Consider the following 14,894-nt stretch of genomic DNA (forward strand, 5'->3'; position numbering starts at 1 on the left):
GAGGCTTAGCAATCCATGAAATCCTTACTGTCTATGCTCCTTCAGCTGGGTCCTTGGATAATCACTCACAGGGGTTAGTGTGGCAAAATATGGAATATATCAAAATTTACTTAAGTCAGGATGTTCTTTGATGGCTGATCTTTGTATACTTCCAAGCCTAATCAGCAAGGAAGGAGAATTAATCCTTGGTACAGAGAGCAGTGTCCCTTAGTTATGGATATCCTGGTAGTAGTGAGCTTTAAGGATGCAGTAAATCAAGATATGAATTTGTCTTATGCATAGGCTGCTAACTTGGCAAAAGACTCAGGTCCAGGTATCCCATAACTGATTATATGATTATTATAATAATTAATAATATTATAATGATAATTATTAAAACCAAGTTTTTATTATTATAATACTAAAATTATTATAATAGTATCTGATCTACCTGACCACCTAGACCCTTCCCTGAAGGACGCATAAAAATCAGCTGGGGTTACACAATTTTTGTGGAAATTATTAACCATTCATAATAGAGGGGCTGTAAGTGGGGGGTGGCCAACACTGAATTTCTGTGTATAAATGACAGCAGGAATAATCTGGAGGGGTGTGCTGGATTTGTGGGATACTGTGGAGACTCCAGGCTTGTGCAACTCTGAAATAACAAATCAATGTCTACGTAATTGCACACCAGGTAATAAATCTGATTTTTGACAGACAAAAGCAGCTTTGGTTAAAACATGAAGCAATCACTCCTCCAGACCAAACAATTCACAGCAGCAGAGAAGTTGATTTCTTTTTAAAACATGTATATTTAGAACTGTAACGCTTACAATTTCATTAAACAATCTTAGTACAATGTGTTTAATCTAACAGTATATTACAGAACAATGTGAAAAATGATTTAATAGCAAACCATGAAAATGGAATTAATAATACCTGCAGTGTCAAAGTCACTAACTTGTTACCTTTTCCAGTCAAAGAATCCCAGCAGTCATTCGCACTAAATGATGCTTTGGGTTTTATCCAGAATAAAATGGTATGATTTCCACAGAGAAAGGGCATTCCTTCACAGAAAGAAGATGCATAATAAGAACATTTTCAGCTAGCAGGTCTACTTTATACATCTAATTAGAATTTTTAAATAAAAAATAAAATTAAAGTAAAATGCTTAGACCAGTGCAGGGTGCCTATTCATTTTTCAACTTATTTGTGGTTCTTTTTGGAAAGAGGGTTTGTTTTTTATTTCCCCTTTGTAATTTAGCAGAAGAAAAGAAAATAATAACAATGAGTTTGTCTAATGAGCAGCTCCTCACTTTAGTTTTGCTGACAAGTGTTTGACATGGGACTGTTTCCTCTGTGGAGTCTGTTGACAACGCACCATTATAGATCTGCAAGTAGAAAAGGTCATTCTCACATTAAATGCACAAGTTTCAATATCAGAAGCAGGACATCAGAAGAAGTTGTAATTTTTCCAGTCACAGGTGAATTTGCAACATTCACAAAAATTACACTTTTTTTTTTTTACATTTTTTGTATTTACATTTCAGATATAAATAATGAAATTCTTTAAGTTACATGTTTTAACTTTGCTTCACGATTATTCTACATCTGCAAGCTTTCCTGTATCAAACCAACCTCCTTCTTTCATCATGAATGCACAAGTCTGGCCTCTAATCAGTAATAATTACACTAAGCCTTTATGATGAAAGGTTGACTGTTCAAGTATCACATCATACTGAAATTTTTGCCCCAACTTAAAAATTGGGGCAGCAAACCAAGCCACTTGGAAATGGTAATAAAAGAAATTAATCCGGGAACTCAATAAGCCAAATAATTTATTATTAAATTCTATCAATATCTTTCTTTGGTAAGAAATATGCAAGAGGATAACCCAAAGCCCACCCCCTGAAAAAAAAAATCATATAATATGTGACATCACAGTGTCTACTCTGTGAAGGAGAAAGCCTCAGAAAATTAAGGAATTTTGTTCAGTTAAGATTGTTTATAGCAGTAGCTCTTCCATGCATCTAAGTATGCAAATGATGGAAGTTTAATATAAAATTGCAATGGCAGGAATTAACAATGATCAAACAAACAAAATAAAAGCAAACCAGAAAAGCAATTGTTACACCAGTGAATGTGTTGTTGTATGCTCCATTATGTTTCTGGCACATGTGTGGAAAAGCCTGTAAATTATTACATAAAAATTCAAGATTTGGATAATTACATCATCCAACTCTACATTCTAAATATGTAGGAAGCATGAAATAAATCTCTCAGCTGCCCAACAAAAATAAAGAAGTGGTCCAAAGATTTGGATTTTTTGCTTTTTGTTGCCCTGTGTTGGTTGTTGTGATGCAGGGATGTGACTGCAGGAAGAAAACCCAATAGCTGACACAAAACATACTAAAGTGGCAATATAAACTAGCTGACACAAGCCTCACTGTACATTTAAATTGATACAATTGTCTGGTGCTTCCATGGCCAGTACACGCGGGGTGCCACAGGTCTCCTTGGAGTTATGTTGCAACGAGGACTGAGCAGGTCATTATCCCATAAAGTGCTTTCAAATCCAGTTCCTAAGGGGTTCCTGGTCTCCACTCCGAGCTGTCACGTGACGTTGACCTCCAGAACATGGTCGTCCTTGCTGGGAATGACCAGGATTTGCATCCCTGTGCTGCTGTTGAAGACCTGGCCTGGGGAGAAGGGCTGGAGCCGGGGCATGGGCAGACCCTTGTGCTCCCCACTGGCTGTGGAATGCAGGCTCCCCCTGCTCCTGATGCTGCTGCTGTCAGCCTGCTCATCCACATTCTTGTCCACAGATAGGTTATCGTTTTCAATCCAGCTATCTGTTTGAAAACAAAGGAAAAAATAGAGCTTAATTCTACTAACTAAGTCTAAAAGGTAATTTCAGAGCTCTGACAGTCAGCTTAACACATGTTCACAGTTATTGGTCATCTCTGCTGAGGTAACAGTATGTGCACACTTTTGGCCAGCTCCAGATGTAACAGAGTGAATTATACTGGTTTAGAAGGAAAATTTCAATAGCATGACCTCACACTTGTCACAAGCTAGAAGGATGCACACTGGCAGTCCATTGACAAAAGATATGTTGCTTCTGTGAGTGAATTTTCACTGCAGCTCTGGGACTACTCAGTACAGATAAATACTCTACATAGCTGTGGTAATTTAAACTCTGCATCTAACTGAATGGCCCACATTTTCAGCAGTTCTTTTATTTCACATTTAATCCCTTGAAAATGTCTCAAAGCTAATGAAGACACACACCATTTAGAGAAAATGGAACTGCAGGATTAGAGGGTTATCAAACAGTTTTCACTTGATTATAAATCCAGTGACAACTGATTTACATACTAATATTTAAAGGAAATATAAGAGAACAGTGCATTTATTATCGCTCCTCAGAGATTTAGGTGACAACCCAAATTCAAAGTTCCCCTTAGAGCAAGCTCAGTTTAGGACTGTGAGTGAAGGTAGCAAAGACACCTGTGAGTACCTGGTCCATAGATTGTCAGTGTATTTCTTGCTTTGCTTTTCTCTTTACACAAGAACACAGGAAAAGCAGAGTAATTTCTGTAAGTAGCCACGTGCTCAAACTGGCCTTACCAGCATCAAGCTGCATGGAGTGAGCAGAATGGTGAGGGAGGTATTTAAACAATCTGACATCAGGGAAAGGCAGATGCCCAGCAAACAGTGGCATCACTTCCATGTGCACTTTGTGAGTTGCTCGAGGTGCTACAGGCATAGAAATCACTCCAGAGCTTTTTCCACAGACTGCCCAGTTACTACTGTTGTCAACAACTGCAAGAATAAAGAGAAAACACTATAGTTTTAGAGCACTTTGAAAATCTGCATTTTAGCAACATCTAAAAGCCCACCAGCTCTTATGTGTGAAGAGCTGTGCAAGGTAAGAAAACAGCCCTACACAGAAGGGACCACAGTTGGGGCTCAAGCATGTATCCATCCAGTCTGAAGAACATTTCTACTCCACTGGAAGGCAGATTAATGTGAGGAAAATAAAATATTCCCAGTTTAGCAAAATGAAAACTGCTGTACTAAGCAGCTGTACCCACAATAAAGGAATTTATGCCATAGCAAGTCTGGCAAATGTTATTGTCAAGAAAAAAATAGGAGGAAATTTATTAAAATGCTTAAGAAAAATAGTCTTACCTTCATACATAAGTTTTGTTGTGCAATATCCATCTGATTCTGTTAATGCTTCGTCTCTGTCAACCTCAGAGAGCTCAACAAGCCGGGTGATGGACACCTCTAAGGAGCAGAGTGAGCCTGTTTTACAGTACTCTGCATCCAAGGGTGGGAAGATTTCAGTTTTCACATGGTACAATGTCTGTCAGGAAGAAAACAGTGCTGTTATCAAGGAAAAAGGGGAGTTTTATTTGTGTTTAAATTGAACTGGACAGTGGGTACAGTACCAACTTTACACTAACAGACACATCCTGTTAAATCTTCCTAATGGAAGAATCACTTATAAGTAATGTTCACTTCATTGTCTTGCTCAGTTTAATAAAATCATAGAACATGAAATCCTGGAATGCTGTGCAATAGTAAGGACTTAAAGATTATCTGGTTCCAACCCACATGCCATGGGCAAAGACACCTTCCACTAGAACAAATCAAATTTGCGTCAATCTATATTTGATAACAGCAGTGAAAATATAATTTTTCCTTCACTTCTGTACTTTAACACAGCCTTTCAATGCTCCTAAATGGACACCAATCTTACTACTTAAACATTTTTTATCAGTTTTTTAGCTCCTCCCTTTACAGACACATCACTCAGATTCTGAGTAATACAGAACTATTTCATCCCTCCTCCTGTCATAGTGCCTGGAATAACAGTGCCCACATCAAAGAACTGATTTTTAATTCCTACAAAATTTAATTTCTACCAGAAAACCCCCACTGTTTCACACAGGTAGTGGTCTTTAAAAACTCCAAAAAGATGCTGATAGAGGTGCCAAAAATGCTCGTTACATGGCAGTAGGCAAACACACACCTGAAATGTTGCTCAATGCCAGTTTGCAACAAGCAGGTAGAAAACACTGAAAACAGACAAAAGGATTTAAAAAACAAGAGTCTTCTCATGATGCTGCTTTTTACCCAAGAATCACAAAGGGGAACACTGAGTTTAGAGATGAGATTGAATAATGTTGATAAAACTTCCTATTAAAGGAATTCTACCTAGCTTATGAGTTTCCTAGCTGATCAAAGGAAAAAAAAAGTTTGTCCATAAAGGGGAAGAAGAATATTTCAGGGGCCTAAAGAACCCTAAATATTTCATTAGAGGAGCTCATCTCAAGCACTGCAAAAAACTACTCAGATGCTTTCAATAGCAAAGATATTCTGGAAATTGCAGTTTGCTTTGGAGAGCACAGTCTTAAGCCAGCAGGGAAAAAGCAGCTCAGTAAGCTGCAGACAATCTCCATGGCACCAACCCAGGAAGGCAAATACAGTAAAAAATGGAACACAATTCAGCACAAGTGTTACAGCCCTCACCACATTTCTGTGGCAAGGATATGATTCCACTACATCACATCAGGCTAACAGCTCTGTGACTCACAAAATGACTTTCCAATGAACCTAAGTAGGTATCAACCTCATGATATATATTTCTTGTTTTTCCCTTTTCACTTATTAGGAAACCATATTCAGTTAAGATATGCTACCCTATAACTTAGAAGAGTACTTACAAAAAAATTTTCCACTTGGAATTCGTAAGTGAACGGCTTCAAGATAAGAGACTGTTCTTCAGAGGTAGCTGGACAAAAGCTGACTGAAAACAGGCACTGCAAGGAGAGAGGAAGCTCTTTTGTCCACTTCAATTCCCATACAAAGAATATTGATTGCTTACTGTACACGACCTGAAAGAGAGTGTTTAGAGTGTTAGCTGCTTCCTTCCTCTGAGAAAGAAGAGGAAATGCACACATGAATACGTTTGTCTGTTCTGACATTGGTACAGTTTACAGAAACAAACTCAATAAATCATTAGGGAAATATGGAACAAAATGACTAACAGTGAATCTTTTTCACAATGCACATCTTTTTAAAAGGAAGGATCCATTTCACTGTCAGAATCAAATGTTTTAAGAGGAAACACTTCACATTCAGTGAAGTTCAATTTCATATTTTAAAATATTTTAATCAAAAGTCAAATTTAACAAAATTATTAGTATAGGCACTGAGAATGAACAATTTAACATGTTCAGACAAGGCTGAAAGAAACTTCAAGATTGCCCAGGGAACTTGTGGATACCCCATCCCTGGAAGTGTTCAAGGCCAGGTTGGATGGGGCTCTGATCATCCTGGTCTAGTGGAAGGTGTTTCAATCCCCAGTCCAGGGCAGGGGGTTGAAACATGATCATCTTCACAAGCCCTTCCAACCCAAACCATTCTATAATTCTGTGGTAAGAAACTTCTCCAACTGAACTGGTTTACAGCTGTATTCAATTGGAAATCTGTCTCTACCTGACTTTTTTTTTTCCTAAAACCCAATGACAAACCGCAACCTTATGCAACTTATGCAAAAGCATAAGATGAATGAATTGCATAAATCTGCAAGTGAATTTTACCTGTTGAGATGCAGGGTTGAGAGGTACCAGCTGCAAATCTGTACACTCAGCAGAATTTTTTAGGCTGTAGTCTGAAAGCTGGAAACAGAGTTCTGACAAATTCTGTACGCAGACTTGAACATATTTCCTGAAAAATGCGACACAATTTTTTCAATAAAAACTGAAGAGTTACATTGGAAGAGTCCATGTCCATAAAACAAGGCTGTAAAACATCCTCTTTCACAATAAACAAAACCAAAGAACTACACACAAACAGGATAACTGGGTTTATCCTGTGGTCTTATGTCCAAAACCACAAATTTGTTTTATTGTCATGAAAGAACACGAAAGGAAATGCACAAGCTTCCACAGGGAAGAGAGTAAAAGCCCAACTTATATATATATAAAAACAAAAAAAGCTGCAATAAATAAGAGTTATGAAACCTCATACAGCTCCATATTTTGTAATAAGAAAGAAACAATAAATAAATAATGAGTACATTACCGTTTGCCAGCTGATAACAAGGAATGCTTGGCATTAAAGGGTATGCAGAATGTTAATGCAATAATAGTGGAGTAAATCGACCAAGGACAATCAATGGTCACCTAAAGGAAAAAAAGGAACACAGTTCTTATTTCCAGTGGTCTTTGGCACAATGATTTTGCTTTTCTTCTCCTTTCTAAGTGAAACTTTTCTCATAAGTGTCTATAGCTAATGCATTCAGGAGAGGAAGAAATAAACATTTTTTAAAAATCAGTATGTAAAATATAATCTGAAAAAAAGAACAGGTTTTTGTTTGCCTGTGAGTGGGATATGAAATCTCAAAGCAGCTTTTCCTCCAGGAACTGACATACCAAGTTCTAAAGACTATAAAAAAAGGAAGGGGAATAGAAGAAAAAAAAGGACACCAATGGCATCTCTGACAACTTTACCCCGGTAAAGGTCAGTATCAAATAAACTGCTGTAAGAAATTTATTAACAACAGTGTATATTTCTGCTTACACTTACAATTGCTTTACATTTTAACATTTGGCATGATTTTTGCATGTATGTCTTTTGAAAGAAAATAAGTTCCAAACAAGCAAGTTCCCCCTCACTACCACTTCTATTTTGTGAAGTGTTTACCCTTGCAATCAAATACATTTCATAGTAAAAAAGTTAAACTACATCTTACTTTTTGATCAACAGTAGCCATGCAGTTGTCCTGTTTCTGCTTCTCTTTGTTCTTTCTGTGATTTTCTTTATTTGTAGTATTTTCCTTCCCCACTGCAGATTCTGTGGCTGATGGCAAATACATGACTTCTAGTTCGAATTCAATCACATGGTAAGCAGGGGTCACTGGCAAGCTGATGCTTGTGATCTTCTCAGAAGACTGAATCCTTAATGATGACTCTGAAATCTTTTCTATAGATGTGTAGAATGGGATAAAAAGAAAATATTAAAAAGTATCTGGTGCCATAACTACTTCCTAGCAATGTTTGCAAAACAGCAATGAGAAACCATGTTAAAAAAACTCCACAGTAACCTCTTCAAACCAGCTATAATCTGCGTGTGTTAAATATTTAACTTCCCAGGAGTAATGCTCTATCCTTCTTTAACTGCAGGAAGTTAACCACCACATTCCATGTAATAAAAGGCTCCTAATGTTCAGGAAAGAACTGAGAGGACAATTTAACAACAAACTTCAAACCAGCTAAAGAGCTACTTTAGCCCATCATATAACACTTACTCTAGTTTTTACAAAGTGAAAGCACCTTGTTAAGTCTCATTATTTCACTTCAAGCAACCTTGGACACACAAGCAGCAGTTTCACGTGCCTTCTGGATTTCATCAATGGAAGTAAAATTGTCAAACTATGCTTGTCAAAGTTCATACTATTACTTTGAGGGTAAAAATTTGAGACTGAAGTTGTAAATCCCTAAAATTGTTCTTAATAATGACAATTGACAAACAGTGTCAGTGTTCTTAATGCTCTAAGTACAAAGCTTCAGGATGACTGAACTTGTCAGCCTTTTAGAGATGATTCCTTTCCAGTTCCTGGCTTACCCCTGGTGTTGGAGTAGATCACAGCCTTGCTCTCAGGGTGGTACAGGATGGGCATGGCATCGGCATTGCTCAGCTGCAGAGTGTCCCCACTCTTCATGCTGTAGTGACCCGTGGTCACTGTGAACTTCACCTTCTGGGGAATGCCAGCCAAAAGGCTTTCTGGAGGACAGAGCAGGAATTGTTAACAGATTCCAGCACGTGGTTACAATGCACTAAGCCTTGTTAGCAGACAGTTGGTCACACACTGGGGTAACTTACAAGTCTGGGGTTTTGGTGTTGTGGGACACATTAAACCCAGCTCAGATGCAACTTGTGGAGAACCCACATGTTCCATGTTGCAACCTGAGAGCTCACACCCTCTGCATCTTGGATGGCTTAGATGAGCTGTCTATCTAGCAGAGATTTCAGTGAAATACAATAACCCCAAAGAATTTACTAAGCTTTTGAAGTTCTCCAGGTTGCAGACAGCTCTGTATTTTCACACCTGTGATTCCAGTCATACCCACGTGCTGTATTTACATGATCAGCACAAGAGTGCCAGTGTGCACACAGAATCACAGCTATCAGTTTCACAGGGGTCCCTAGTTTGATATATGCCCAATATGCCTGCCTTTCCTTAGCCACACACTGCAACCTGGGAAGACAGCACAAAATTCATATTAACTCCTCAGCTGCCACACTCAGTAACCTGAAAACAAATCACTATTATCTTCCATATATACACTCTAATAAACAGTACAACAACTAGTGTTTAGCTGTCCCTGAAACCAATGGATGCATTCAGTATTCATTTGTAATAAGTTTATATCCTCTCTAGCAGAGAATCCCATTTCTTACTTATTTCTTGTAAATATCAAAGGGACTCCAGCATTAAGTTTGGAGGAATATCTCCACAAAAAGGGAGAATACACATTGGAATAGACTGCCCAAGGAGATGGACACTGTCCCTGGATGTATTTAAAGGGAAGACTGGATGTGGCACTCAGTGCCATGGTCTGGGTGACAAGGTGGTGTTTGGCCATAGGCTGGACTCGATCCCAGAGGTCTTTTCCAGCCTAACTAACTGATCCTGTGATCACAACCAATAAGGAGCTCAGTCAATTACAAATGTAAATATTCACTTCTAGTCAGTGTGGCAGCTCAAATCCCACCTGATATTTCAGTGACAATGCATGTTCAAATCAAGGCTCAAAAGTGACACTGTGTCCAGAGCCAAGCACTGGAGTCACTTGTCCAAAATGGGCCATCACTGACAGGACATGATGATGGATAACTCAAAAAGCAAGGCTGTATTTTAGACCCACAAGGCAGAGTAAGGCAAACTGACTAATATTGAAGCCATGAGATGCTTTCTCTTGTCTCACAGGAGCACAAGAGGAATCATCAAAGCAGCTTCAGCACAGCCACTGCACCTACCAGTCATGGGCTCCACTTTGAGCTGGGGCTCCTGGGAGTACACATCGTACTGCACGATGGGGTAGATGTGAAGAAGGACAAACTGCACCTTTCCCACTGAAGTGCACAGCTGCCTGAGTGTGTATGTCCCAGGTTCTTTGGCCTTAGAAGAAAAACATTTGAATTTTTTTAAGTTTAAGAAAATACTTCTAGAAGAAGCCCTCTGCTAAAGAACAGCATGTTTCCATCCCATTTTTATCAGGTACACTGGGTTTGTAAGTTAAAACTGCAGATTTTAGAAAACTCAGTTTTCTGAATAAATGACAAGATTTACACAAATGAGCACTTTTTGCCCCACTAGTGCTGTCTGATACAAGAGAAAACATCATAATTAACCAGTACTAAAAAATCAGGATAACTAATGTAGCAGCTATGCTGTCAGTTTCTTACTTTGGGGTGTGTTTTTCCTTGTTTGTTGGTTGGTTCCCGCCAAAGTGCAACATACATGAAAAAATATTATTAAGTACCTAAACAACACTTGTGCTTATCTGGCTAATTCATAAAAACAATTATAAAATCCCACAGCATTTATATAAGGCAGAGCTTTCAGCTCCAGCTACTGATTTCACACACTCCCCCCCACACACACTGAGTCAATGTTTACAAGAAAGTAACACATACATATTTAATTTCCAACTCTTCCCATATCCTGAGTAATGGCATTCTGAATGTTTCTCCATAAGATTAAAAACAAAAGCAAATCTGTAACAGCTTCTAGTTTATTTATTCTTTATTCTATTTTCTCTTAGGGACTGCTAGGGAATGGGAAATGTTTTCCTTTTTTCATGTGCCACTTTCCAAGTGTAATACATAAATAGCAATGCTGGGTATAATTAAGTAAATCTACAAGTTATGGAGAAAAGCTGTACCAACTCAACAATCAAACCTCATGCACTTATTTATGGCAAATCCAGACTGAAATTCAGTATTATGCATTCTGACATTAAAGTCACTACATTTTAGCCCTAAAAAACCAGAAAAGCATGAGTAAAGTAATACATAACATACACATACTTCAAATCTTAGCATGGGATGGGAATATTGGTCTAAAGAATTTATACAATGCTTTCTAATCTCTTTTGAGGCTTGGAAAAAACTAGAGATCACTGTCAGCATAAATAATGTTAATCATCAGTGTAAGGTGTACAGAAATGATCAAACTCCCTCTGGGTCATAGAAGCACAGTCATTCCTCTTCCTGCAGAAGTGGTGCAATTAAGCATTACTTTAAGAAAATCCAGAAAACAAGTTGTCAGCAGTTTCTGTCCTCTGTGTAATCCAGTAAAAGTGACACAGTGTATTACTACAATGATAATGTATTTTTAGTAAATATTTTGTAAATACTGCCGTTTAAATCTAGAGAAGCTTTCATTGCTTTATCAAATAAAACACCATTAGAATTATAACATGCTCAGATTTTCCCTTTAAGGACAGGTAAATCATGCCTTAAACAACTATACTGTGGGATTCACACTGAGCAGTCTTCCCATGCAAAATTCTTTTCTTGAAAGGAAGGTTGGGAAAATAGCAAAGTTATAAAAGTAAGGCTGTCCACCCTCCAGTGGCCACCAAATTCACAGCAGAACCAGACAAATTTAAAGCAGAGCTCTATCTAGCTTTTCATCCATGTCTTCTCCTGGTGTTCCCAATTGCATCCTGATCCCACTAACCCCAAATGCCAGCTCAGTGTAGTCCCTAACAGCTTTCTTCTAGTAATGCTCCTTCATCTGAAATTGACTTTTACATATATGTGAATTCATTTTACAGAAATGGCATTTCCAGCCTCCAAGGCCTCTGGTCCAAATCTCATTAACCTGTCCCAATCCTTTGAAAGGAAAAGAAACCTCAGAAATTAGGTCAGTAGGTAGTTCAAATGACTGCACTGCCATTCCACAGATGATAACTAGTAACTAATAAGATAGTTAACTTGGATGATGACTAATTGGGACAACTTTAATTCTAACATCTGCTAAATTAAAATACTTGTAGCTGATCTCAATTTATTGCAGGTAGGTTTACTACATCCCCCAAGTGAAAAATTATTCTACCACCTTCTGCAGAGGAGAAAAGGCTGCCAACCAAATTTAATCACACAATCACTTACTGAAGGGCTAGAAAATAATTCACGTTAAATCTTTTAGATGTTATTCTGAATAATTTCAACAGCATAGGCAGACTTCATGAGCAGTACATCATATGGTATATGAATTTATCAGTTCAATTTTTGGCAGCAATAGTCAAGATGTTTAAAATAGGCTTAGGAAGGCTGACTCAAATGATTTCAAGTAGAAGAGTCATCAGTATATTTTAGCATAAACACAGCAGCATCCTTTCAAGGGAAATGATGGTGGAGAACAACAAAAAGCTGCAAGGGGAATGGGTGATCCAAGAGTGACAGGAAGCAATACCTGTATATACAATAGCAGGCACCACTCACCAGCACCACGCTCTTCCTCAGCCAGCATTTCTAGTTTCTCTGTCATGAGTGCTACAACCACCCAGCTACAAAAACATACCTGAATATTGAACGTTATTTTATTGTCCCCTGGTTCCAGAGTCAAGTTGTTGCACTTCAGGACATGAGCCCCATCTTCCAAAGTGAGCCCCGAGGGCACGTCCAGGGAGCTGCTGCTCTCCTGCCGCCGCAGCAGCATGTGCGCGTTCTTGCAGATGATTCCTGCTGTGTTCAACGAGTTGTCCGAGGGGCTCCTCTCGTACATTTCAGCCAGCTCCAGTGCTGGCAGGCTGTTTCTGGACAAAGGCAAGCCTGCAATTTCACTAGGGAAGCTGATGACCCCGTTGGAAGTTTTGTGCTTGGTGAGCCACTCGGCTGTTTTCCTGTAGCTGTTCTTCTCGATGCTGAAGTGAACGTGGATGGCAACCTGGTCCACCTGGACAGGGATGGGCATTTGGCTCAGCAAAGTCAACTCGATGGACAGCTTTCCACCCACGTGGACAACAGCATTTGGAGGGTCAAAATGCAGAGTTTTCAGCTGGGCAAAGGAGTGCATAGGCAATATAACCTTTTGACCTGCAAAGATAAAAACAGGGATTTTATTATTCTCCAGTGCTGCTGGAGATCAGCAAAATTTTTCTCTTAAAAATTCAGTCACTGGAATTGAATGATCAACAACTTTTCAACAATGAATCATTTCACAACAAATCACTGCTTTCCAATTTTTTATCTTGCATGAGTGTTAAAAGTCACTCAGATTTGTTTTACTTAGGCTACAATTTCAATTTCCAGGCTATTAAAAACAACTGAATTGAGAAAGATTGTTCAAGCAGAAGTTGAACATTTCACTACTACAGAACACAGTAGCATTAAATGACCAGAGCTTGCACAAGTCTAAGAAACTAATAATAAGGCTGGTGCCTTGAGCCAACAGCTCTGCTGTCCAGGGGGTTTTCATTCTCGTTTCTACGTTCCAAAAACAACTCTAAGGCAGTACCTAATATTAATTAAGAATCAAGTCAAAAGTAACATATTACTTATGGTACGTCAAATCATTAAGAAAAAAATTCTGCATAAAAATAAGCAGTGTTCAGACCTACAGGAACTATTCCGTATAATTCTTAATTATGATTAATATCTGATAAGAAGATATTACTAAAGCAGCATGAAGAATAAAGAGAGGAAACAGGATGGACAAAATAATAAACTGCAAGTGGATGGGCACAGATCTAACATCAAAATCCAGGATGTACCATCACAGAGCTGCCACTTGCATGCCAGCACTGAAAGACAAAGATAGGTTAGGAACTGAGAAAACTCAATACACAATAAATTATGGGCTGTTAAAGCAAAGAAACATAACTGAAGGAAAACAAAGACTTTGCAGTATTCTGGATGAAAATGTTAATTACCCTTTCATCTTTGACTATTCTTCATTAGAGATTTATAAATGTTTTGGAAAACACAAGTTTAGAAATTATACACAAAATAATGAACCTAATCAGAAAAAGCCTCCCCATCTACCTTTAGGAAACACCAGACTGGAGAAGCTGAAGTTTCAGAACCCAGACTCACCTTGGTTCTCTGCTTGCTGATTGGTAAAATCTAGTATTTCTTGGCAAAATCTTTTGCGTTCCTCTTCTGTTAAGTGATTATCACCAGCTAAAAGGCTGCTTGTTTGGAGATAACTACTGAAGTTAAGGAAACAGGAGATAGAAACCCACAATAATTACAAATAGTGACTGAAAACAAGACATTCAAGTACTGCTTATCTGAGCTTTAGAGACAAGACCTGCTGTTATCATCTCTACACTTTTCCACTAGAAAAGAAAAAATGGAAGATTTACCATCATCTGAGAGTATTGCAGAATTTCAATATTTCTGTAGCAGATCTACTACAAATATGATCCATAATTAACCAGTGCAATCTTGCCTCATCTAAAAAGATTCATGAGCATAGAAAATTCATTATTTGACAATAATCCATGCAGAGTGCAAGTAAAGACACAGTGTCTTGCATCACGCTGGCCAACATTTAGCACTAAATAATCTTGAGTATTCTATTTTATTCCAATTTACCTGGCTGAGAATCTGCCAGCTGTTACAGCACCACTTACCAAACCTAAGTCACAAGACATTCTTTAAAATTTTAAGTGCAGGAGATATAAAGGATCACTTGAATATTTAGCAAAGAATGCAATATTACTGGCTCAGATTCCTTATGAGCATTTGCACTGAAGCAGAAAAATTTAAGAGTGTTTAAAAGTGATGTGAGGATATTTTGTAAACACTGTAGCTCAAATCTAGAAAAGCTTTCATTGTTTTATCTAATAATAAATTTGCAAAGGAGGCTGACATGTATA

General features: G+C 38.1%; 1 protein-coding gene across 1 annotated transcript in view; it reads right to left on the bottom strand.

Moving 5' to 3' along the window:
* Positions 1-770: 770 nt before the first annotated feature.
* Positions 771-14,894, bottom strand: part of TRAPPC10 (trafficking protein particle complex subunit 10) — a 37,675-nt gene continuing 23,551 nt past the window's right edge. Inside the window, exons 13-23 of the mRNA XM_009089592.4 lie at positions 14,107-14,219; positions 12,593-13,107; positions 10,039-10,180; positions 8,623-8,781; positions 7,751-7,980; positions 7,081-7,181; positions 6,597-6,723; positions 5,718-5,888; positions 4,177-4,354; positions 3,613-3,807; positions 771-2,834 (exon numbers count right to left, since the gene is read on the bottom strand). Of these exons, the coding sequence (XP_009087840.1) occupies positions 2,596-2,834; positions 3,613-3,807; positions 4,177-4,354; positions 5,718-5,888; positions 6,597-6,723; positions 7,081-7,181; positions 7,751-7,980; positions 8,623-8,781; positions 10,039-10,180; positions 12,593-13,107; positions 14,107-14,219 (2,170 nt within the window). The 3' untranslated portion in view covers positions 771-2,595. The remainder of the gene's footprint in view (positions 2,835-3,612; positions 3,808-4,176; positions 4,355-5,717; positions 5,889-6,596; positions 6,724-7,080; positions 7,182-7,750; positions 7,981-8,622; positions 8,782-10,038; positions 10,181-12,592; positions 13,108-14,106; positions 14,220-14,894) is intronic.

Source organism: Serinus canaria, chromosome 1 (assembly GCF_022539315.1).
Source record: "Serinus canaria isolate serCan28SL12 chromosome 1, serCan2020, whole genome shotgun sequence".
Classification (NCBI taxonomy): Eukaryota; Metazoa; Chordata; class Aves; order Passeriformes; family Fringillidae; genus Serinus; species Serinus canaria.